Source organism: Corvus brachyrhynchos, unplaced genomic scaffold (assembly GCF_000691975.1).
Source record: "Corvus brachyrhynchos isolate BGI_N302 unplaced genomic scaffold, ASM69197v1 scaffold200, whole genome shotgun sequence".
NCBI classification, from domain to species: Eukaryota; Metazoa; Chordata; class Aves; order Passeriformes; family Corvidae; genus Corvus; species Corvus brachyrhynchos.
In genome coordinates this window covers 3,817,650-3,840,363 of record NW_008236184.1, presented here as the reverse complement: position 1 = coordinate 3,840,363, position 22,714 = coordinate 3,817,650, and the positions used below count along the sequence as shown (strand labels likewise).

The 22,714-nt window shown below is 36.7% G+C and overlaps 1 protein-coding gene across 6 annotated transcripts in view; it reads right to left on the bottom strand.

Annotated features, from left to right (window-relative positions):
• ZNF280D (zinc finger protein 280D) overlaps positions 1–22,629 on the bottom strand; it is a 49,236-nt gene extending 26,607 nt beyond the window's left edge. The window contains exons 1-7 of one of the 6 annotated variants that reach the window (XM_017737998.1): positions 22,393–22,629; positions 18,513–18,664; positions 14,688–14,753; positions 14,209–14,582; positions 8,292–8,409; positions 1,136–1,245; positions 30–259 (exon numbers count right to left, since the gene is read on the bottom strand). In XM_017737998.1, the coding sequence (XP_017593487.1) occupies positions 30–259; positions 1,136–1,245; positions 8,292–8,409; positions 14,209–14,582; positions 14,688–14,753; positions 18,513–18,657 (1,043 nt within the window). In that variant the 5' untranslated portion in view covers positions 18,658–18,664; positions 22,393–22,629. Of the gene's footprint in view, positions 1–29; positions 260–1,135; positions 1,246–8,291; positions 8,410–14,208; positions 14,583–14,687; positions 14,754–17,805; positions 17,891–18,512; positions 18,665–22,392 lie in introns of those variants that run through there. The other 5 variants (XM_017738004.1, XM_017737982.1, XM_017737990.1 and 2 more) reach the window with 5 other exon arrangements.
• Positions 22,630–22,714: the final 85 nt, after the last annotated feature.

Genomic DNA, 22,714 nt, shown 5'->3' with positions numbered 1-22,714 from the left:
CAAATAATTAAGGAAGCGAGTTCAAATACCTTATGTTATTTTTCAGAACTTTGAGACAACTGATGCATTTAAATGTCGTATGAGTCTTCTGCTCTTGTTGTACCTGCTGGAGGTCACCTTCATCCTTTCCATAATAAAAGTCATTAACTAACATAATCAATTTTCCTTTCTCAGATTCAGCAGCCTTACTTGTTGTGTTCAAACACTCTGTTTTGATCACTCCTGGGAAAAAGTTATTTACCATATCTGGACAACAATACTGGATGCAAACAGGGAGAAGAGATGAGACAGAGAGAAACAAAGGTATCAGTCTCACCAAACTGCATCAATGAGAAAAGCATTTTAAAAACTGAAGGCACTAATGAGAGATAGATGCAAAGTTTAATTCTCTGACACACTGACCTTAGTCATATTCAATTTTAAACAGTGACTCATCTTTAACTAGTGTTTAAGTAATAAAACACTATATATTATAAAACTGAAAAGAAAGATTCTTAGAGGATCAAGTAAGATAGATTTAATCAAGAAAACAATACTAGTGTTGCCTTACTCTTGAGAAAAATTTCTATTTACATTTAATAACGAACAAAAAGCAGTTTTCATGCAAGTATTTTGCTGACAAGCATAAGTTTATTGAGAACAATGTTTTCAGAAACAGTAATAAGTAGTTTAATAATCAGATGAAGTGATGCTCAGTTTTCAAAAGTTTTGTTTACCACAGTATTTAAGTATGAACTACAAATGAAATTCTTCCCCCCAGCTTAACAACTTTTTTATCTATTAGGTATGAAGTATTTTTATCTTGATGTACTAAGTGATACATCAAGACAAAAAGGTACATTTACACTGTCATCTTTGTGTCAGCTGCAATCTTATACAGATGTGGGTCACCTGGCTGCCTATTACCATAGACACTTACCTTCAGCACATTGGAAAAATGAGGCAAAAAGCAAAAAGATTTAGAGCTCCCCTACTCCTGTTTTGCTTTTCATGACTGCAAGACTTTGAGCATTTGGCTCCGGTTGGTACCAGACAGAAGCGAAACCAGCTTCCTATCAAACCAAAGCACTCTTCCATAACCAAAGAGAAGCCCATAAAGTTTGTTCTAATGCTTACCAGCCCCAAAATATTTTACCTTCATATGATTTTTTAGAGGATCCATAAGATTGAAATGTATATTACACTTTGGACAGGCCCGTGGAAAAGGTCCTCCATTTTTAATGGTGCTGGATGCAGCATTTGTCCCTGTAAAATTTAAAACATATAAAAACTCAGAATTCACAAGCAGAATACTCAATTTAGTAGCAGTAGTAGAATTCTAGCAAAATATGCTATTTCAAATGAAAACTATTACCATCAATGAAGCTGTAGTAACTGTAAGCAAGGCTTTACAAGCATCTTTTAATTACTCTTCCTTTTTCCCCAAACTGACTAGGAGTTTGTTCTATTTGATATAGACTGATAAAACAGATTTTACAAAATCTTATCCACAAACAAGGAGAAAACACATGAGATAAAGGTAGCATGGTAGGGAGAAAGCACTCCTTCTGTGCACTATCAACCCACCCCATCCTGGACAGGATGGATTTTTGATGCTTTTGTTTTACAAACTTTAATTTTCAAATGAACCCATAAAGCCTGTTTACTGCCATGACCCGATTATCATCACAATAGGGTTCAGATAAGTGGTTTTGGAAAGGAATTTCGCCATTTGGTTCTTAATGATGAGGCTATCTCTCTCTGGATATTTGTTGGAATCCAGGCCTATTCAAATGCATACTTTCTGTTAAGCAAAGGTGTCTTTGGAGAATCCAGAGAATAAATCCTCTAAATTAATCATTACTCCCAGTAATTAAAGGAAATAACATTCTCTTATCAACATAAATGATTAATGCCTTTTGAACAAAAGAGAAGTATTAAAGCTTTGCATTAATTTAAACTTTAATGAATAAAACCAAGCTTCAAGTTTTCTCCAAACTGCCAAAAAACATCAGGGCAAGAGCTACTTTTCCAGATGAAATTTTCTTGCATTCTCAAGTCATTCACAGATCTGGAGGACTCCATACTAAGTAAGTTGTTTAGAAGTTAAACGCAGAAAAAACATCTCAACAGTAGAGTCAACTGTTCCACAAAATACAAGGGAATGAGTAAATGTATGAGTTAAGAGATGACCATGCAACAGTGCTATACATTTTTACACAAAAATAGTCCTGTCTAGACCATAGGTGGTCAGTAATTTTCCTTAAGATAATAGTCTTGCTAAGAATCATTATTAAGCAGAAAGTCCTTCACATGAGCGGATGGCCATGTAAAAGATGCACCACTAAACAGTGCTGCAAGTCTTCACTATTACAGTTGGTAAAACATTTTGACACATCACAGCTACATGCAAACTGAGTTGAAGAAAACCAGTTCTGCAGCAAAATGTCATGTTCTGCAGTGCTTCAGTGCTGGATTCTGCGACAGATTAGAAATTGCTATGCCAGCCTGGGATGGCTTAGAGACAAACTCAGCAAAAGACGGTTTTCAGTGAATATGATCTACTTCTTTTTTTACTGAATTTAGCAAGATCCTTCAGTTATCTTTTATTACAGGCTGCAGCACAGTATCTAATTTACCCAAAACAGGGTGGAGGAAATTTTTTTCCTGCGATGTTCATGTTATAGCCACTTCCTTCTGGTTGCTGGAAAGACCAAACAAGCTCTAAATAAGACATGCAGAAAAACTCAAATCTGGAATTATTCCAAACAATCATTTTAACATTATAGGAGAAAGGGTGTCTTGGAAATGTCTCAAAGTCAAGAATAAGTCCTTGCCTATTGCAATCACTAGAAAGCACCTTTTGGCTCAGGAGAAAAAAATGCCCCTAATTGTTAATACTCTGAAACAGCTAGACTAGCTCTCTTCTTGCAGGGAAGGAAAGATCTTTCCAAGAATATTCCCTCTTTGAAATAGACCTTCTCCCCTCGCACTGCTACTTCAAACTGCATCAAAAACTGCTGCTGCTGCAAGAAAAGGGGGAAAACTGCAAAACGCGCTTTGCAATAGTTACTCAAAGTACAGAATCACAAAATAATTTAGGCTGGACCTTTGGAGGTGGTTTTGTGCAACCTCCCATTCAAAGCAAGTCCTCTCTTATGCTCAGAGCCATGCCCTGTCAATTTCTGAATATGTCCAAGGATGGGGATTCTACAATCTAAGTAATTACTGCCTTGCCTGGCATTGCTAGAATGACTTTTTTTCCTTCATCTAATCAGAATTAGTTCATAAATTCAGCAGTCACAGAATCAACTCAAGAATTCCTTCTATCTTGACTTTCTGGTTGGTTGTGTTTTGAAGTTTCAACCCCCTACTCGCTTCTTTGACATAGAAAATCTGAACTAAGAGAATGAGGTCAGGGGCATTTATTTTTATCATCTGTCTTCAAGTGACTAACTATTGCTCTACAGAATTCAAACCTACCTATTAAACAGAGGTCTAAAATTTGAATAGGTAATAACCTCAGATGAAATAATTTGTAAAGCTGTATAAATCCTTGCATAGAATAGCTATTTTTATTTTATGGCATAAGAACAGTTACCTACTTACACTGCCTTAAGAGCATTAAAAACACTGACCAACTGAAACACTACAGATGTGTTAGCTTTTTCCATGACACAGAGGCATGGACTGCCAGCCAGACCATTCCATCTTCCTATGGCTTGAAGATACATTTTGTGTCTGTGTAACTGTTGGACAGGTATCTGTAGGTGAAACAGCGGAGTTGCTTCTAGCACCGACCTCATTAAGCTTGGCCTGTTTTGGAGTTACACTGTCACCTTCAGAAGTAGCACGAGGTTTAAATACAAAACCACTCTCATGTAGACCTACGGCACTTTAAAAATAAAGAACCTCGTTTTTTTCCCATAGTAATCAAAACACATTAGTGATACCTGCAATTTAGACTCCACACAAAGCAGTTTTAAGATTTTTCCTAAACTAATATGCCATACCGAAGTTAAGAAAACAATATCCAACTCAGACTTGAAGGCCAAGGCCAGTGAAGCAGGAAAGAGTAAATGCAAAGAGATAGACCCACATCTGAAACCCCAGTAAATCATACTATGGCCACCTGAATTTATTTGGCCTACTTTTCACATCTTGACCCACTCTAATCTGAGACAAGGTGAGTTCAGAGTAATAAAGTTAAGCTAAGCAGCTGGTTTCTGCAGCACCCACTATTTGGAACAAGATCTGCACTTGTGATGAAAAACACCTTCTTTTTTGGTTCTGTGTTAATGCTGTTTTAGTTTGTTACTTAACTCTGTAAACTTCAGTTTGCATGCAAAACGAAAACAGTGTTGTAACTTCTAATGACCAAGCACAGCACATCTATCTGCTCTCTTCTGAAAGAACATCACACGTCCTTATCATTTGCAGTATTTCTTCTGAAGAAAATCAATAAAAACAAAACAAACAAAAAAACCACCAAAGCAAAACAAAAAACAACACACCTAAAAAACCCCCACAAACCCCAAAACACCCCACAACAAAAAAATCCCCCAACAACTTTGAAATTGGGAGGTTCAGTGGCTGATTAACATGCCCATAAACACTTGACTCCATCTTGTCAGAAACCCATGTCTCTGTCACTTGACAATATAAACTCAACACAGACATCAGTCCTCAAGTAGACTTGAAAGACACAGCTACGAACCAAGTAGTCTGAAGTGCCAGCACTAGTCTTGTAAACCTCTCACAATCACAGACTGCAAATAGTCTTAAGACTATAATAAACTATGTCAAGGGCTTCAGTTCTGGACACAATGATCTAAGGACATTCTGGTATATCCCCCACCCAATGGTATAGCTGCTTCAATGATTTCTCAGAGTGTAACAAGAAGCTCAATACATAGAGATACCTTGTGTCACATAAAATTATTCAAACTTCTGAGAAGAAACTGAACAGCCCCCTGGCACCCACAGTTGTGTGTACTCAGTGGGAACCATCTACACTTAGCCAAGAATATGGAGAATCTCCCCATTCAATGCACATAGGCAGACTCCCAGCAGGGAATGCTGATGAACATCTTGGAGAATTTGCAACACTGTGCCTCACACATGGGAAAACATAATTCACTTGATATATAGATACTTAAACATCCAAACATTCTGCTTTGTAGCACACCTTTCCTTCTTTTTGACATAAATGAACATGTTAAGCTCAAATGTCTCACTCTATGCATTGTTTGCCTAAGGTTCATTCATTCACACATTCACAAAATCATCAAGTTATTAATCAGATGCTACTGCTTCCTAGGGGGTTTTAATTCACTTATACTCACCCTCATAGGTATATGAGCTGCTTACATTGACATATATGTCTTGCTCAGCAAAGGCTTCCAGGGAGCTGTACAACCCTTAGCATTCTTTGTATCACTGAGGCTATTTGAGCATCCGGCCATCAACCTACAGCAGGAACTGCTGCTGTATATTAAACTATGTGTAGCTGTGCACATAGTTTTTACAGGGATCTTCAGTGAAGTATTTTATTTGACTGTAGAAAACCCGATTTGGAAACAAGGACTATTTTCATATGTTAACAAAATTGTTCATAATTCAAATTTTAAAAGCTTAACACATCTGTGATAAAAATTTTGAAGACACTTTTATATATTGATAAAGGCAAGTAGTCTTGGTCTATACAACTCTGATTAATAAATTCTCTCAAAAGAACTGTAATACTAGAAGAATACACAGGTTTACATTTTAATTCTGTTGTTGGTTCATGTAAAAAAAAATTAGGCCTATTTCGAAAACTAATCAAAAGAACTCCAAGTACTATTTAATATCTTGCTGGTATAAATCAGATTGACCCCTCTTATCATGAAAATGCCTCTCTCAGCTGGAGTGTGGACACAAGAATTCCTTGTATCACCCACGTTCCAGACTAGTTTGTCCAATCCTCTACACAGCAGACCACGGGCACTCCAAGTACTCAGGACAGCAGGGAAAAGCAGCAGCCAAACAATTCTTGTTTGGTCACTTTGTGCTATTAGTGAACACTTCTGTAGCTACTACCCAGCAGTCGGCTATCCTTATACACACAATATTCCTGTGTACCACATCCACGATGACAAAGCAGCAGCAAAGTATACTGCTGCAGCACCACCTCACAGACAGGTTTCTGAACACACAACACCACTGTAAAAACCTTAATGTTGCTCTGTGCATCTGTGCTGGCTGGGCCTGATTTTATAAATGCTGAAAAAAGACATTAGAAATAGTAACTTGGAATAAAAGCACCAAATGTACCGTGATAACAGAATAGGCCCAGGAAAGCCAAATTGCTTCAGGCCTCTAGTGCATTGTCCTGCACCAACACCTCCTGTTAATCAGGAGCTACGAACTCATGGATGCAGTCCAGTCAACTCCACACAACAGATCTTTCAGTTACAGCAATTTCTCATTACTCCAAGTGGGTGAAGTTTGTGGAAGAACATTCTCACAATATTCTCAGAAAGCCAGCTACATTTTACATACATCCCCCCCAGTGCCATCTGACCTGCAGGTAAGAGCTACCAATGCTGTTTACCCAAACACCACCACCTATTTAGCAGCCTAACAAGATGCTTGGTTAGCAACCTGTCATTTCCCCGCTTAGACCTCAAAAATAAATATTTTTTCTATACTGAGCTAAAAAATGTCTTTAGTGATCCATATGCGTAAGTTAAATTGTCCTGCAGAGTATCAAAGGCCAGTTCCCAAAAGGATTTTGTTTTTAAATACCATATTCCAGAATGTCTCGTGCCCACAGTGCTGCATATGAATTAGGGAAGCATAGCACCAACACAGGCAAGTAGGTTTTGGCATACATGAACTTGAATGTAATCTCATTACATGGCCTCACCAAGCAAGCCAAACCACAAAATACACAGACACTTCCTTCTCGCAAAGTAAAATTTATCTTAAATTTGCCTTCTGTGTCATAACAATATTCATGTTTCAATCCACAGTAATAAAACTTTTATTTTAACTTTCAAATCCTATTTCCATCTTACAGAAATAAACATAGACTAAGTATGGCACATTTAAAATGCTTTGAATTGCAATCCTCAATGCTTTTAAGCATTTTATTTTTTTCTCTGTGAGAGACTAATACGAGTAATTTTTAAGTAAGCAAGCAAGTCTCCAAAGTTAAAAAACTTAAACCCACAAACAATTAAACTTTAATAACTATTATTTGGACAACAAGGGCTGGAATACTGAACCATTTGCAAAATACAAACCATTTCCTTACTTGACGAAAAGCTATTTAACCCAAGACAAGAATGACACCAACAGAATGGCTGGACACAAGCAAGAAAATACACTACTAAACCTTCATCAACACATATGTGGAGTGAATAACTAAACTAAAAATGCAAAATCATCACATGAAGCTGAGCAAACTAGCTATCCCTCTGTCCTACGTAACTTCTTAGCATGACCAGTAAGGCCATTCACTGCACTTAGCCAGTCACCTCAGGGAAGAATCAGAAGTCATTGTCACCCATAACTTATAGACAGAATAATGGGATTCTGGCCAGTTATCACAAAAGTACAATCCTTCAAAAAGGAGGAGGGAAGTCCCAAGTTATAGCCTTCTTGAGACTGAATACACTGCATGCTTCACATCTATTTCATCTGCTGTGACACACACACACACACACACACAAAAGTAGGTTTTTAAGTAGGTTAAATATTTACTGCTGGAATACAGTTTAGCTAGTTGAAAAAAGAGGTTTTTTTGTCAAATTACATGCTCTCTCCCTTCCCTTCCTTTTCAGGAATGATCCTTTTGATCCCATCTACTCCAACTCCTGCATATAGCAGTCAGAAAACCAAGATCAACATCACAGGGAATCCATCCAGCAGACTCAGTTCTTCAGGTACTGTACAGCCCCTCTTTTGCTAACAGTCTTTCCTATTCCCACTGGCCAAAGAGCAATGAATACATTGAAAACAAACCCTTACCTGTCAATAAAGATACAGTGGATCTGGCAATGCTTTTTCCCACCTAAATGAGCATTATAAGATGACATCAGTTGATTTTATAGTCAGTCTAATGCACTGAAAAGCAAAGTCTGACAACACAAGACTCCAAAGTTTATTTAATTAAACATTATACAGTGTTATGTACAGGGGGAAGAAAAAAGTAGCTATACTATATTCCAGAAATCCTATTTAAAGTTGTAACCCAAAGATCTGCACTAGAGTTAAACGACAGCAGGTTGTTTCTTTCTCTTATCAACTACTACAGTTATACCCACCTGTTACATTCACTGCTGGCCCAGTCTGGTACTGTGGAACTCCCGAGTTCTGTCTCACACCAAACAGTATACCAGATGTATTATCTGGTGCATCTGGTGGAGAATCCATAATATAATCCTAATAAGATATTTTCAAGAGGGAAAAGAAATTTGAGGTTTAATATTTTTTTACTTACAAGCTTCGAAGGGTTTATTTTAAAAACATATGATTGCTTAAAAGTACTCAGAAGTACTCAACTGAAAATCAAGTTCATTACAATCTCCCCAAAATAGTTTCTTTTGACACTTCACTAAGGTTGCAATTCTCACCAGTGTTTGTTAATTTTTCATAGCTGTGTATTCAGAACAGTAAGAACAATCCTAAGTCCTGTGAAAGACCATTTAATGAAATATCACTAATCTGTTTGAATTGCTAATTGTAAATGCTTTTGTTCAAGAAGTCTGATGATGTTTCAAATTATACTTGATTATCTTTCAAAGAGACAAAATACTTTATTCCTTCAACCTAAACTCGGGCATTTGCCTGTTACTCCTACGTAACACCTAGCTGCATTTTAAAAGATCGAAAACCAGAACTCAAAAAGTAGCACAAACTTGTAGCAAGCAGAAGCTTCTCAAAGCAAGGTGATATTAAGATCAAATTCTACTAAGTGCTCAAGCTTTAATGAAAGTAAGGGGTGTCTATAGCATCTTGACTGGGAAGGGCACTCATTCCTGATATCATCAAGGGTTTTTTTCTTTTATGTAGAGTAATTTTGTAAGGATTTATGAAAAGAATATAATCAAACCCTCTTTTCAAAGCCCAGCTAACCTAAAAGCTGGTTCATGTTTCCCAGCACCTTGTTAAATTAAGTTTTGTGCATCTCCAAGTACAGGTATTCTTTTATCCTTCAGTTTAAAAGGTTTGCCCTTCAGTACATATAACCTAAAAAACTAAATAGTCCACATTTCTTGTCTCCAGCACTGGAAACTGTTAAAACTAAACAATTCCACTGATCACCCAATAGGTAACACTTGGAGGAAAAAGAAACATGAAATTTAGCTCTCTTTACAAATATTCAAACTTAAGAGGGTGAGGTAGGAGAAACATTTTTCAAGATTCATCAATACTAGTGACATTTTAATAGGCCATTCATCCTAGCACAATCTGAAATATGAAATATTTTCAGGAATAGCAATAAGCAGTTAAGGAAAACACAATAGTTAGGTTTAATTTAATACTAAGGTAGAAATGGAAAAGTATTGGCAATTTCAACTCTGAAATAATTCAAATGGTTACACTTCATCAAGCTGTACTGTGAAACAAAAAAATTGACAATAGTGCTACTTTCCTAAAATAAAAAAAAAATAAACAAATGAGGAAAAACACCCAATACACATACAGAGACCATGTCATCAGTGGTTTTTAACTACCACCATGTTAACCAAACTGAACGGAAATAAAGCTGAAGGAGCACAAGTACACAATCAGGTATGATAATCTGATTTAGGACTCCTAAATACCAGAACAAAAAGTAAGATGCTGCTCCCCAACCTGCCTTTTTCTTGCACATCTCCTTAACTGAAGACCCTTCAGGACCTTAATAAAGAGCTATTCTTTCTTCTGGTGAGACACCTAATCCACTCAAACCAAATTAAAGATAGATGTTCAGGAGTAGCTGTAGAAAGTTACTAAATGCCTGTGTTGTATTTGCTATGAGTAACAACTACATGAGTTGCAGTCACAATAGAGGTGTTACTGTAGTCACAGCAGTTTCAGAAGAGCCAATGAAAGGACAAGCAAAGCAGCTCAGCCTGCAGGCCACACCTCAAGCACAACTAATGCCTGTGGCAGGCTCTGAGTGCAACGCCCTGTGCACACCATTTATATTTGAAATGTGACCAATACAACAGCTACATACAAACTCTGCATCTCTTACTAGTTTGTAGTTTCTTTGTTTTTATTTGCCAACATTTTAATTTTCATCAAGATCATAGTTTGGGTATTTTGATGGCATGGGAACATCTCCCCAGTATATATTAAACATATCCAGCAAGCAAAAAAAGGTAAAAACAGACACACTGAAAACTCCATCCCCTAATTTTCAGAAAGTCCTTTTCTGTTCACAAGTATTATTTTAATGTAATTTGGCTCTGTCATTTTACATACAAACCCCCCCCAATACTGTCCAATGCTTTAGGAAACAAAAATATTTAAAAAAAACCAAAACAAAACAGCCTTACGACGTTGATGAAACAAAAAATAAATCAAGCTAACATGTACAGGTGCTCTCACATGCAGACAGGCAAAACCCTACATCTTCATAAGTTAATTTCCTAGGGCTCAAGCAAAGTGAAGTAATATACCACTACTTCTAATTTTCTAAAGGACTAGTGAAAATATTGGGTTCATAGTCTGCATCCTAGATTTTCTGACTGTGGAAGCCCATACGGTAACTGATAACCAAACCCACCCTGAAAAATCACAGTGCATAGTACTGGACCTTTGTTCTCTCAAAATTACGTAGGAACAATCAGAACCTGAATCACACTAACTGAAGAAAGTGCCTGTTAAGGGAAAGACAATTGGCTGTAGCTTAGTGGAGAGCATTCTGAACACTGAATTATGGAACATCTTCACTGCTAAGGACAAATTTTTCTTAAAGAAGAGGACAGTCCTATGCTATGAAATGCAACAGTAGCTCTGACTGAATTAAAACTGCTGTAAACTGTATGACTGAAATAAAAATCATGTCTGAATTTCTGGAACTGCACAGCAGTTAGTACATAGCATGTAGTACAGTAACAACACAAAAAAATAGACTGACTTACTTAGGAAGTCAGCAAATCAAGCTTGTGATTGGAAAGGGGTATTTCAATGATAAAACTGGAATACCAAACATTGACAAGAGCCAAATTATAGATCTGTTGAGAAATTGAGGAGGTGTTTCAACCCAGTAGGCAATCAAAGGCAACCAGTTCCCAGAGAAAAAAATCTTTTGACATCCTAAGATTAAAAAATATTGCAGTGTATTTAGAATGCAAAGGCACTCTGAAGGATGCTCAGCTAAAAAGGGGTCCTGCCAGTGTCTAGTCAGTCATACCTCACAGTGATCTTCACAACATGGTATCTTCAAAGGTAAGTTTCAACACCTGGAAGCTGAAGATCCAAATGACAAACACTCCCCAGAAAAACTTATTTGAAACTTTTGTCACTTGGGAAGAACGAAGTTGGGAAGAAACAGAACATGTGTGAACAAAAATGTCACAGAAAGCCCAAGGCAGAAAATCATCATTATAAAACAGCAGCCCCCAGTGAAACAAACACTAGATGGGGAGGGGCTGAGGAATCCAAAAAACCCTAAAGAGCTCTTGAATGAAGAAAATTCAAACCAAGGACATGAGCCAAAATACAGGTAGTATACACATAACACTAAGAAAGCAAATGACAATACAGCAGGAGTGATTAAAAATCACAGAACTTTGCCCAAGAAACTAAACTATAGTACCTCTCAAGAAAAAGGCACATCAACCAAGCTTCTTCCTCCATAAAAAGTGTAACATCCTCAAGTAGTAATAACAATATAAACAAGAAAACAAATTCTAGATAATGCTGAAAGTGAAAATACAGTTCTGAATCTAGAAAAGTTAAGCTGAAGAGATGGAAGATTTACCACGTCTTAAGCAAGGGAAAAAAAACACAAACAAAACTTCCTAAAGGTACTCAAGAATTTCTTAACATCCAAAACACAGTATGTTACATTTAAGATGCTTTAAAAAAATTAAGAGTTCATGAAAACCATGATCAAAATGTCAGCACTGTAAAGAAACTGTAAAAGACGATAATTTCAACTAACAGCAGAAGTTTTAAGAGACCACAGAATCTGTATGCACTGGTTATCCCAGAAAAGGATGCATTACTTTCTAAAGCGTGTCAGTCTAACCTGGAATAGACAGAACTGATTAATACACAGTTAAAGAACCTTTTCCATGTCCTATTTCAGGCTGCAACTTCTTCAAATAGCTGTTTCTCTACTCTGCCATGGAAAAACAACCTGCAGATTTTGACAAAGTAACACTATAAATACTTAACTAAAGCCTCATCTGTGACATAAATAAACTCAATGAATGAGAAAGAAGTCTCACAAAAAGAAATGCACTCTGCATGCTTTCTTTAAAGGAAATCACTGTCTTGATGAGCTACATGCAGCTTACATATACCCCGTGGAAAAGTTCGGCTTTCCTACCTCTGTTTACTCTGAGGTTTTGGCATAAAAACAATGCAGAAGCCCCTAACCAGTTTTGTCTGTTAGAAGAAAAACATGAGCATGTATGTGTGAGGGAAGTAAAGGAGATGGCTTTCTTTTGCAGTAAATACTCTGCAGGACATACTAGCACATTTTTAAAGGATTTAAATAAAGCATACGATGTCATCAGTAAACTTGTAAAAAAATTCACAGATTTGAAATATGTGTATACATCATGTAAAGTAGCAATCCTTCCTGTATTAATCTCTCCTGCTTTAAAAAGACAGGTTTAAGAGGACTAAAGAAGCAACCTAGATATCCTACTGATATCTGGACTTTTAATTATATCATTTCTTAGGCCTTCTTAACAGTGACAGACTAATTTAGCTAAGCCACTTCACCAGACACATCCACAATTTCTCTCTGCAAACTATCAATCAACTGCTGAAGACTCAAAATCGGCAAGTATGAGTTTTTTCCTACTGAATTTGCCAAAGATGTAGCTAGCCAGTTGATAGGCAATGATTACATTGCATTGTTTTAATTCTGTTTTTCTTAAAATACAGCCTCTCATCAGCAATTATTCATCCACAAGTCTTAAGAACACCCAATTCCAGTCCGTATGTTTTAATGGCCTAATTAACTCTGTTCATTCAGACTGATCTCCCTGCTCAGCAAATGCAGAATCCATTAGGCTGCATGATTTTTATTTACACCAAAAGACTAACAACTGAAACAACCTCAGGTATGGCTATTTGCATGGACAACTGAGATGGTGTGTACTGTAAGGCTTCATTTTAACCTGACATAGTAGCTAGTATTATAGGCACATTGAACAGTTTCAGCGTAAATTATTTTCAATAAAGGTATTGCATCATAGTTTACCTCATACAAATATGGAATTTTAATCCTCATTCTTTCTCTCACACGTGTCCAATAGATAATGCAACAAAACCAGCATCTAACTCAACTCCTCCATGGCAACATTCTGGGGCTCTGTGGCAAACCAGGAAGGTCTATGATACATGACCTAAGTGCACAATTCCCTTAGGCTTTTCAAGCAAAACAAGTATGTTGCCAAATTGTCTCAACTGCTGATCGTGCAACTTTTGGTTGCTTAAACATTTTTACCATACTATTGTTTCACAATGTTTTCATTCCTGTGCCACATGAATGAAAAGCAAAAACTCTCTAAGGAGCTACCACTACAGCATGCTCTTTAGAACCAAAAATCCCAAGCAAGGCACTGTAAAAAACAGGTGGAAAACCCACAAAGTTGCTTTACACACTAAATGCAAGCTATTTAAAAATGAAATTATTTTATCAATACAGAGGATCCATCTCTGAGCAAAGAAATCTGCAAAATTTAGAGAATGAATTTGCATCATTTCTCCACAGAACACAAAGAATCTAAACAGTAGTAATTTCTCTAGCATCTAGGATTTTCATTTAATGCCATTTTACTCTTACTAAAGCTATCATCTTTGAGTCTTCCAAATCAGTATTTCCCAATATATATTTTAATTTACCAGTGCAAGGTTATGGTCCTAGCATCTTTGCAGTTTATCTAATGCTAGTCAGTCTATAATCTAGTCCAGATCTTTAAAACACTAGGCTGAGTCAGTATGTTCTTCATTAATTTATTCCAAAAGTAATCATACCTCTTACATTTTAAATGAATAAAGATTTACCTGATTGAGTATCACAGGCTGCGCTGTTGCAGTAGTCTCTGGCCTGGATACAGGTTGAGCCACTACAGGAACTGTGATATTTCTTGATGCTGGCTGTGTTGTTACTGGAATGGTTACAGGTCTGCTAACAGGCTGTGTTATGCCAGAACTTGACCCAGGCATCTGCTGTGTTGACAAACATCCAGCAACTGGTCTCTGCAGTATTTGTGAAGTTCCTGAAACATTCACTGCTACAGCCAACTGCTGAACTCCCACCAAGCCTGTCGCAGGTCTGGGGACAGTTGGAAAGACTGACAGAGCAGGCACGGCACCGGGGCTGGAGGCAGGCGTTGTGTAATGCTGACTCTCAGACTTGAATGTAGTGACTGGACCTGCTGCAAAGGATTCCAAAGTTATCTTTAAATAATTCTGCAATCTAATGTTTCATAAGTGTTGTGGATTTTTTTGGTTTTAATTACCATATTAGGACAATAAAGTACCTCTACTGGGTGCACCATTCTGTATCCCCCTTCGTGGAGAGCTGAGGTTGACTCTGTTCAATATATCTGTCAAAAGTTACATTTATCTTAATTGCAAATAAATTAATAGCTTCATTGCTTTTCAAATTTAAAAGCTGTATTCATATACATTAATTGAGCCAATTAGGATTTGACTTATAAATTAAAATACTATTTCTACAACAAAAACCTGGTAAAACCAAGTGTAATTTGTACAAATTAGGATACGATCTTCCACTCCTCTTTGGTTAAGCTAGTTCGCTTAAGAATCTCAGTGTTCATTTTCTTGGAGACAGATCAACACACACATAAGAGTACAAACAACAACAAAAAAAAGGACATTTCATTAACATTTTAATTTGCTGATTATAGTGCATTTATTTACATCTCTTTCTCACATGTATGTAATGTTTCCCAAATACTAGAACTGCTCTACATTAAAGGATGCATTTTCTCTAAACCAGTAGTAACACAATTTGCTTCTGTATTAGCAAAATACAGCACTTACAAACTGGATTTTAGACTTCATGATAGCCATTTTCCAATGTGAAAGGAAAATCAACAGATCAGCAGCCAAAGGAGTCATACTGGAATTGCATTACAAGAGCACTGATTTTCTTACATATCCTACATGGTAATTTGTGTCCAGAGTTCTAGCTCAGCAGAAGCACATGCAATTTCTTAAATTACATTTACTCCCTAACTAACGCCACTGATAGTCCCTGACATTTTATGACTTAGTCTGAGGTTTCTGACAATTTCAAAACATTACAAAAATACTCATCAAATCAAAATACTTTTCTACTCCCAGATTCTTAATTCCACTAGTGTTGCTGACAAGTTGCTCGCTCTGACCTGTGAAAATATGCATATGAAATTAGATTGATTCTCCAATATCTAACCAGCAAGGCTTGAAGTAACTTCTCAAACCAGGGTCAAATTACATCAGGTTCTCAAACAACACACATTAGAGTACCTACACATTGTGTTTAATAACCTTAAGGCTATTTCCACCAGCAATGGCTCATTAGTATACATTTCTCAAGTTGATAAATAAATCTAATAGCAGTAGAATTCCGAAGATCACAGCTTTCAACCTGCCACCTGCATTTAGATCACACTAACAAAAAAGCAGCTGCAACCAACATATTTAAACAGGCTTGCATTTTTTAAGATATGATGAAATTTGGTCCTGTAACAGTAATACTATATTTACTTCAACATAACAGTAACTACAAACGATGATTAAATTATTTTGGTATTTAGCTGAACTCATACATTTTGTGATTGTTAACAAATCTATACCTCATATATGAATTCCAGAGTGAAATTAAATTAAAGTATCGTTACCTACAAAAGAAAAGCTATCCTGAAAGTTAGGTCTCACAAAGCATAGTCAAGACAGTCTGATGTGGACACATGCTAATTCACTAAGGCAAGTTTTACTGCTTTTAAAAAGAACATTTCAGGAAACCAGTTATTTGAAATTATAAACTACATTTACACAACTCAACTAATTCATCACAGGCTTGATGTGCACTTTCCCCTCTTCCATCAAAGAGTTATTTGTCCTGTTCAGGTAAAATACCACTGAAGCATAAGCATGCTGACATGCAGAATTACATTTTAAAGCAGTAACAAATTACAGGTTTGTATCATTATGAAAAAGGAAGCAAGAACAACAAGTAGTAACCGTAGGAATAATGAGCAGTTGCAGAAAAAGGTAAAGGGAACAAAGTGTGAACTACTTTTCATCTCAGCCAAAATAATCCCCCAGTACATCAGGAGGGACACTTGATTCTACACCACTCTCTGCCAGCAGGTCAAAGTTGGAGTTTTAACTATTTCCTTCAAGTTTTCCACACAGTCTGTACAAAAACTAGCAATTGTACTTGCAGGAAAAGGTTAAGAAAATGCAAGCATTGTAGAAACTACACCTTTCAGAAAAATTAAGACCTACACGTGAGTTTCTATTTGTCATCAATATTTCATCTGATCAGGTGCAAACTAAACAGTGATAAGCGAAGCTGAGTTCACGGTATCTTGCCTATCACCAATAACAAACTGAAGCCTGACTAGTGCCAGGTAGTACTACTTACAAGCCAGAGAAGAACTGAGGCCATTCTTCCATAGCTGTTTTTGATAGTGAAGTAGAAGATTAAAAAGAGAAAAGTTGAGGAAAGGGAAGGAAAGAAGATAAAGTAAAAAGTCATACCATAAGTGATTTTACTTGTGTCAGGACCGACAGCACTAGAATAAGAAGCAAATATTTTAAGTCTCTATCTTTTACCAAAGTTCTTGAAGTTCACAGAATCATACCAAAATTATAGTTTTCACCTGAATTATTTCTATCCTTTGACTACAAAAAAATCTTGAGGCAACAATTGCAATCAAACTTGGCATATTTATTGTTAAAACACATGCTAGTGCCTTAATAGCTGTCCTATGCCATGACCTACTGCCAATGACCAACAGCAATCAGAGGTCTCTGGACCTTCCAGAAAACAGTTAGAATGTATTTCAGACATCCTAAAAGTTTGTAACTGCAGAAAATGTAGAATAATTTTAAAATATTCTTCACATTTTTCAGGGTATCCAGAGTATTTTTAAAATACTCTTAAAAAATATTTTCAGGTGAGAGAACTTAAGTATCAGATTCAGTATTCTTTTAATATTTAAAATCATGCTTTCACTTTTTTAACCTAGTGTAAGAAGCCTTAAACTTACTATCCTAGTGAGCAACAAAGTAATAGATACAAGATGAAAGTATTGTGAAATAAAAGGACTGAACAGCTAATAACAGGTCTGAAATCCATGCAACAGTGTGACAGACAGTCTAGTGTAACATTGTGTCTTGAGATCCTTCACTGCAAATTACAGACCTTCAGAAAACTACTAGGAAATCTTGGATACAAGCATAGCAGAGATGAGGCAGAAACTGCGAGCAGTAAACCTTACCAGGCAAAGTCTTGGGTATGTGACTGCTAAGGAAACCTTAAGTCAAAGCTCTTGAAAATTGATACAAGATGGATACACAGAAATCAAAAATTACTAAAGTTAATTAAAGTAACAACAAAAAGAAATGTTCCTCTTTACTCACCTGCCAAAGCCCAAGCATAGGACAAACGTGGAATCCAGACACATCTCCTGTCATCACAACCACCTAACCTCACTCCCTGCACTGCCTGAATTTAGGAGAAAATTCCAGAACTTGATGAAAAAAACCTCTCTATTTCACAAAGGATGGGTAAATTTATCAATAAAAAAAATCTCCTACTTCACAGATGAAGTGAAATTTTCAGAATTTTCATATTAATCACTTTCCAGATTCTGCTTTTACTACAGACACTTAACACAGTTACCTTGGTTTTGCCAGAATGATGTTCACCAACATATGAAATGAGGGGTGGAGGGAAAAAAAAAAAAGACTGTAACAGGAAGACTTAAATTCATGCATATTCTTTCAGCAGGCAGAGACTCCCAAATATATAACTAAATATTAACTATACCGAGAGCAATTGCATGCATGGTTTCAGCCTTGTATATACTGGCTTCTAAACTCTGTCACTAATGCTAAAACCTTCAAATGTCCTTATTTTGACCTCAGAGATTTACGGTTAGAGGTAACCAGAACCTGGGGTTCAGATAGAATTTCTTAAGAATTCTAATTTTCAGTGAGACAGACGTACAGCTTTAAGATGTGGAATTTCTTAAGTCATACTGTTAAAAATTCTATACTTTCAAACTAAGTTTAACTTTCTATACCTTGAAATTTCTGTTTTAAATTATGGAAAAGTGCTGTCTTACATGTAGTAGCTGGCTTTGAGCTTGAGATTTCCCCAACAAAGATTGGCTCATCATCATCATCCTCATCATCCTCTTCCACTTCTCTCACTCTCTTTTGCCAGGGTTCTAGCTCTTCTTCTTCACATTCCATAAATAATTCTGCCATCTTGAGACTAGACAGTAAAAAAAACCAAAAAACACACATAGGCAAACAATCAGTACTTTCATGAAATGCTTCACTGTTCAGTAAGGAATACTGCAGTTCTCAGTAATTCCCATAGAATGGTCTCCCTCCCTTCCTGTTCTTTATAGATCAAACATGATCTGATACAAGAGATCTTCAAAGATTGATGCCACATCACCATTCTGACAATTACTTGAATGCTCATCTTTCCTATTGAAGAGAAAAGACCAAAGACATCTTCCACAGAATTTAACCTATTTTTGTATAAAACACCAGTAACTATCAGAGGAAGCCTCAGTGGAAGCCACAGTGAAAGGTATCTTCTAAAAAATACTCCTATTCCAGGTAAGTAATTCACAAGAAATGTGAAGGGCCTTCTACAAAGCACATAATTTACCTGGCACAACTGACTTAGTGAAACACTGATCACAGCTTTCTTTTCTTTGCATCTTAAAAAACCCAACACAGACAAAACAAAACCCCACCCTAATCCAAAACCTACCACAGCCTCTGGAATTCTCCAAGATTTTGCCTGGGCTTCCCATACAGTCACATTTTCTTTAAAACCCAACAAAACCTACACAAAATTCCCAAAAACCCACAAAACAATATCAACAACAACAAGCAAACTACCCACAAAAAACATTTGAAACAAAAAACTACACAACAGCAAAATCCCCAAGCCATACCTACAATGCATTGCATACTGCTTTCATTAATGAGATATATGAGAAATTTTTATCGAGTCTTAATTGATAGAGTCCCTCATGCCTGTAGACTTTCTGTTGCAGTAAAAATAACTCATGTACAAATACAGTAAAGAAAAATATGCACCTTTTGGAATTAACCAAATTAATACCAGCATCTCCTATCACAACTGGTTTTATTTGTTTTTTAAATGAACAGAGATGGCAAATAAAGTTTTCTTCTTTCTTTTAACATTCTTTAACATAATCTTGAAAGTATTTCTGAACAGAACAATAAATAAGAAACTTTGCTATTTCTTTACAGAGTACCAATAATCTAATAAGACTGCAGAAATAATTAGTCTGTAACATCACAGGGAAGCAGACAGAATCATCCTCTACTGGTATGAGAATGGGAATGCTGGTGTTAGCACATGTTAAGTCTTGAGATAAAATTAAGTAGCAAAGCTAAACTCCTTCTTTGCTTCCTCCATCAGTTTAGGGCGCTGAAGCTAGACATGGTGCTAGGAAAGAAGAGAACAAGATACTAAACTAAATTCTTATATGGGGAAAAAAGGAAGATTCTGAAGTGAATTTCCACTTGACAGAGATGACATGGGCTACATGCCAGGTCTTGGAAAGAGAATCAAGCTTAACTCTATAATTTCTTTTCTGTAGGACACTCTTTAGAACATTTTTTTTTTTAATAACACGAAGTTTAACAGACTTTAAGGCAAAATAAATTGCTATTTCAGAGACTTCTTTTATAGAACAGACAACATAAATGAGCAGTTTTTATTTGCGGAATTTAATTTTACTTGACCTCAGGGGAAAAAAGTAATAAATTATAAAATGTGCTTGGAGGATGCAATGCAATTTATATTAAAAACACAAAATAGGCACAAGCAATCCATATGTTAGCCGAATTCTAAAAAGACACATGTGATAACCTCACCTACACTGTAACACAGCTGATTTTTTTCTTAAATACAGTTAAAAGTAATTTGATAACATAGCCATGTGCTTTTAGAAAGTGACACAAAGTAACTGGTGACACCTCTTATAGATACTTCATTTTATGAATCAGGAAAGCGACTCAAAATGCAGAGCAGCTTTTAAAAGGCAAGTATCAAGATTAATTTCACATCTTTTAACCTAATTTTTAAAATTTCAATGCTATAATCTGAAGCCAAGCTTTCCCTGACTACTTCTTTCCTGGGAAGAAAGCTGGCCTAATGAGTTCCTGCCCGGCTCCTGCACTGCTTCCTCAGTTGTGCCAGCACGACTTTGCACAAAACTATGGTGTGAAGCAGAGCAGGTTAAAAATAACCTGGCCCAGTAAAAGTTTTATTGGCACAATTGAGAGGTCAAAAATCTGTAGCCTGAACAATCAAAATTGCAGTAGGGGGTAATGGATTTGATTAGAGGAGGTGTGCAGGAACAGCTCCTGCAAGTGGTCTCCATTGCCAAATGAAACATCTACATCCATTTTTAGAGTACAAACAGCTTCCAAATTTTTAGCTTCTTTAACTACATTAACCCACAAAATGTGTTCTAGGAATCCTGCTAGCAGCTGCTCTCAAAGACAAAACCAACCGTGAATCCTTCCCCCATCCTGCTCAAATATTCCCAGCGGAGGTGCAGACACCAGTATAAGAAAAGCAAACCGACTGACAATAGACTTTATCTTCCTCATTTTTTAATATGTATAAGCACATATATATGTTTATACACACATTTCCTTAAAGGTAGTCCATGCATCTGAGAGATCCAAAACTCCAATGCAATGCTGTATGCATAGATTCAAAGAAAGTGTTGAAACCAGTATTGTAAGGTAAAGCATCAAAATCATGAACAAGTCCTTTAAAACATTTTTAAAATATCATTACGTTATGTCAAGATATTGCTTTAAAAGCAACTGCTCATCTAAAACTAAGCATAGCCATGGAAGTTCATCAGGCAGGCACTAATAACCAACAATCTGCAAAACTGCAAGTCCCTGGAACACTATTATAGTTACTAGAAAAGTGGTGAACTAAAAACCTGATAAAAGACAAAAAATGAGAGCTCGTTGCACAAAACAGCAACAAGTTTCTGATAAAGTAATTGTTTTAGAAGCACTAGTTTAGCCATCTTTATGGTGGTAGTTAGATTCAAAAATACCTAACTTTATTAAAAGCTAGTTGTATTTATAACCTCTTTTTTTAAAGCTAGGACTTAAAAGGTCTCACACAGAAACAACAAAAAAAGATATAATGTTAGTAAATGTATCAAGAGTAACACCTGTAGTGAAAACAGCAGAATGATCTGTAGAAGAGCACCCTAAGGATGGACAGAAACTGGCACTACAGAAAATCATGGTAGATGCAGCCCCAATGGGACTTAAGAATTATTGGAAAAAACAGTTATTACTTCAGATGGAAATTTATCTGTTCCACTGTTAAGCTCAAGTGAGCCTTGCAATACTCAAAACTTCCTTGGATTGGCTTAAAATCAAATAACTAATATGAAACTGATAGCGAGCTTAAAGAGTGAGGACATTTACACTAACCACAAATTTTTCAGACTAGCCTTGTCACCCTTCCATAATAGAATCATAGAATATTCTGAGTTGTAAGGGACCCACAAAGATCACAGTGTCCAACTCTTAGTCCTGCACATGACATCTCCAACAATCCCACCATGTGTCTGAGAGCATTGACCAAACTCTTCTGAACTGTGTCAGGTTTGGTGCTGTAATCACTTCCCTAAGGAGACTATTCCAGTGCCCAACCACTCTCTGGGTGAAGAATCTTTTTCCAATATCTAACCTAAATCTCCCCTGACACAACTTCAAACCATTCCCTTGGGTTCTGTCACTGGTCACCACAGAGAAGAGATCAGCGTCTGCCCCTCCTCTTCCCCTCATGAGGACTGCAATGAGGTCTCCCCTCAGTCTCCTCTTTTGAGGCTGAACAGACCAAGTGACCTCAGCCACGCCTCGTAAGACTATCATCTGTTACTCAAGTAATTTTCCCCCCCACTTTAATACCTGCATTTCAAATGCCCAGAGAAGTTATCTTATTTACAACACAGATGATACAATGGACGACTACACGTTGTATTTCTCAGATAACGTCCCATACAGGCACATAAATTTGCACCACATTATTTGATGAGGGTGTGCAATCCACAGCTCCACCGAGACTGGGAACAATTGGCTTTTAATCGAGGGCTGCATTTGTTTAGTAACGAAGAAACAATGACCAAGCTGAAACTGCACCTGAAAATTGTAAAAAACCAAAACATAAACCAACTTTCCTCAAACACAAACCTCACCAGCCAACGCTGCCCTCTGTGCCATGAGAAGGCAC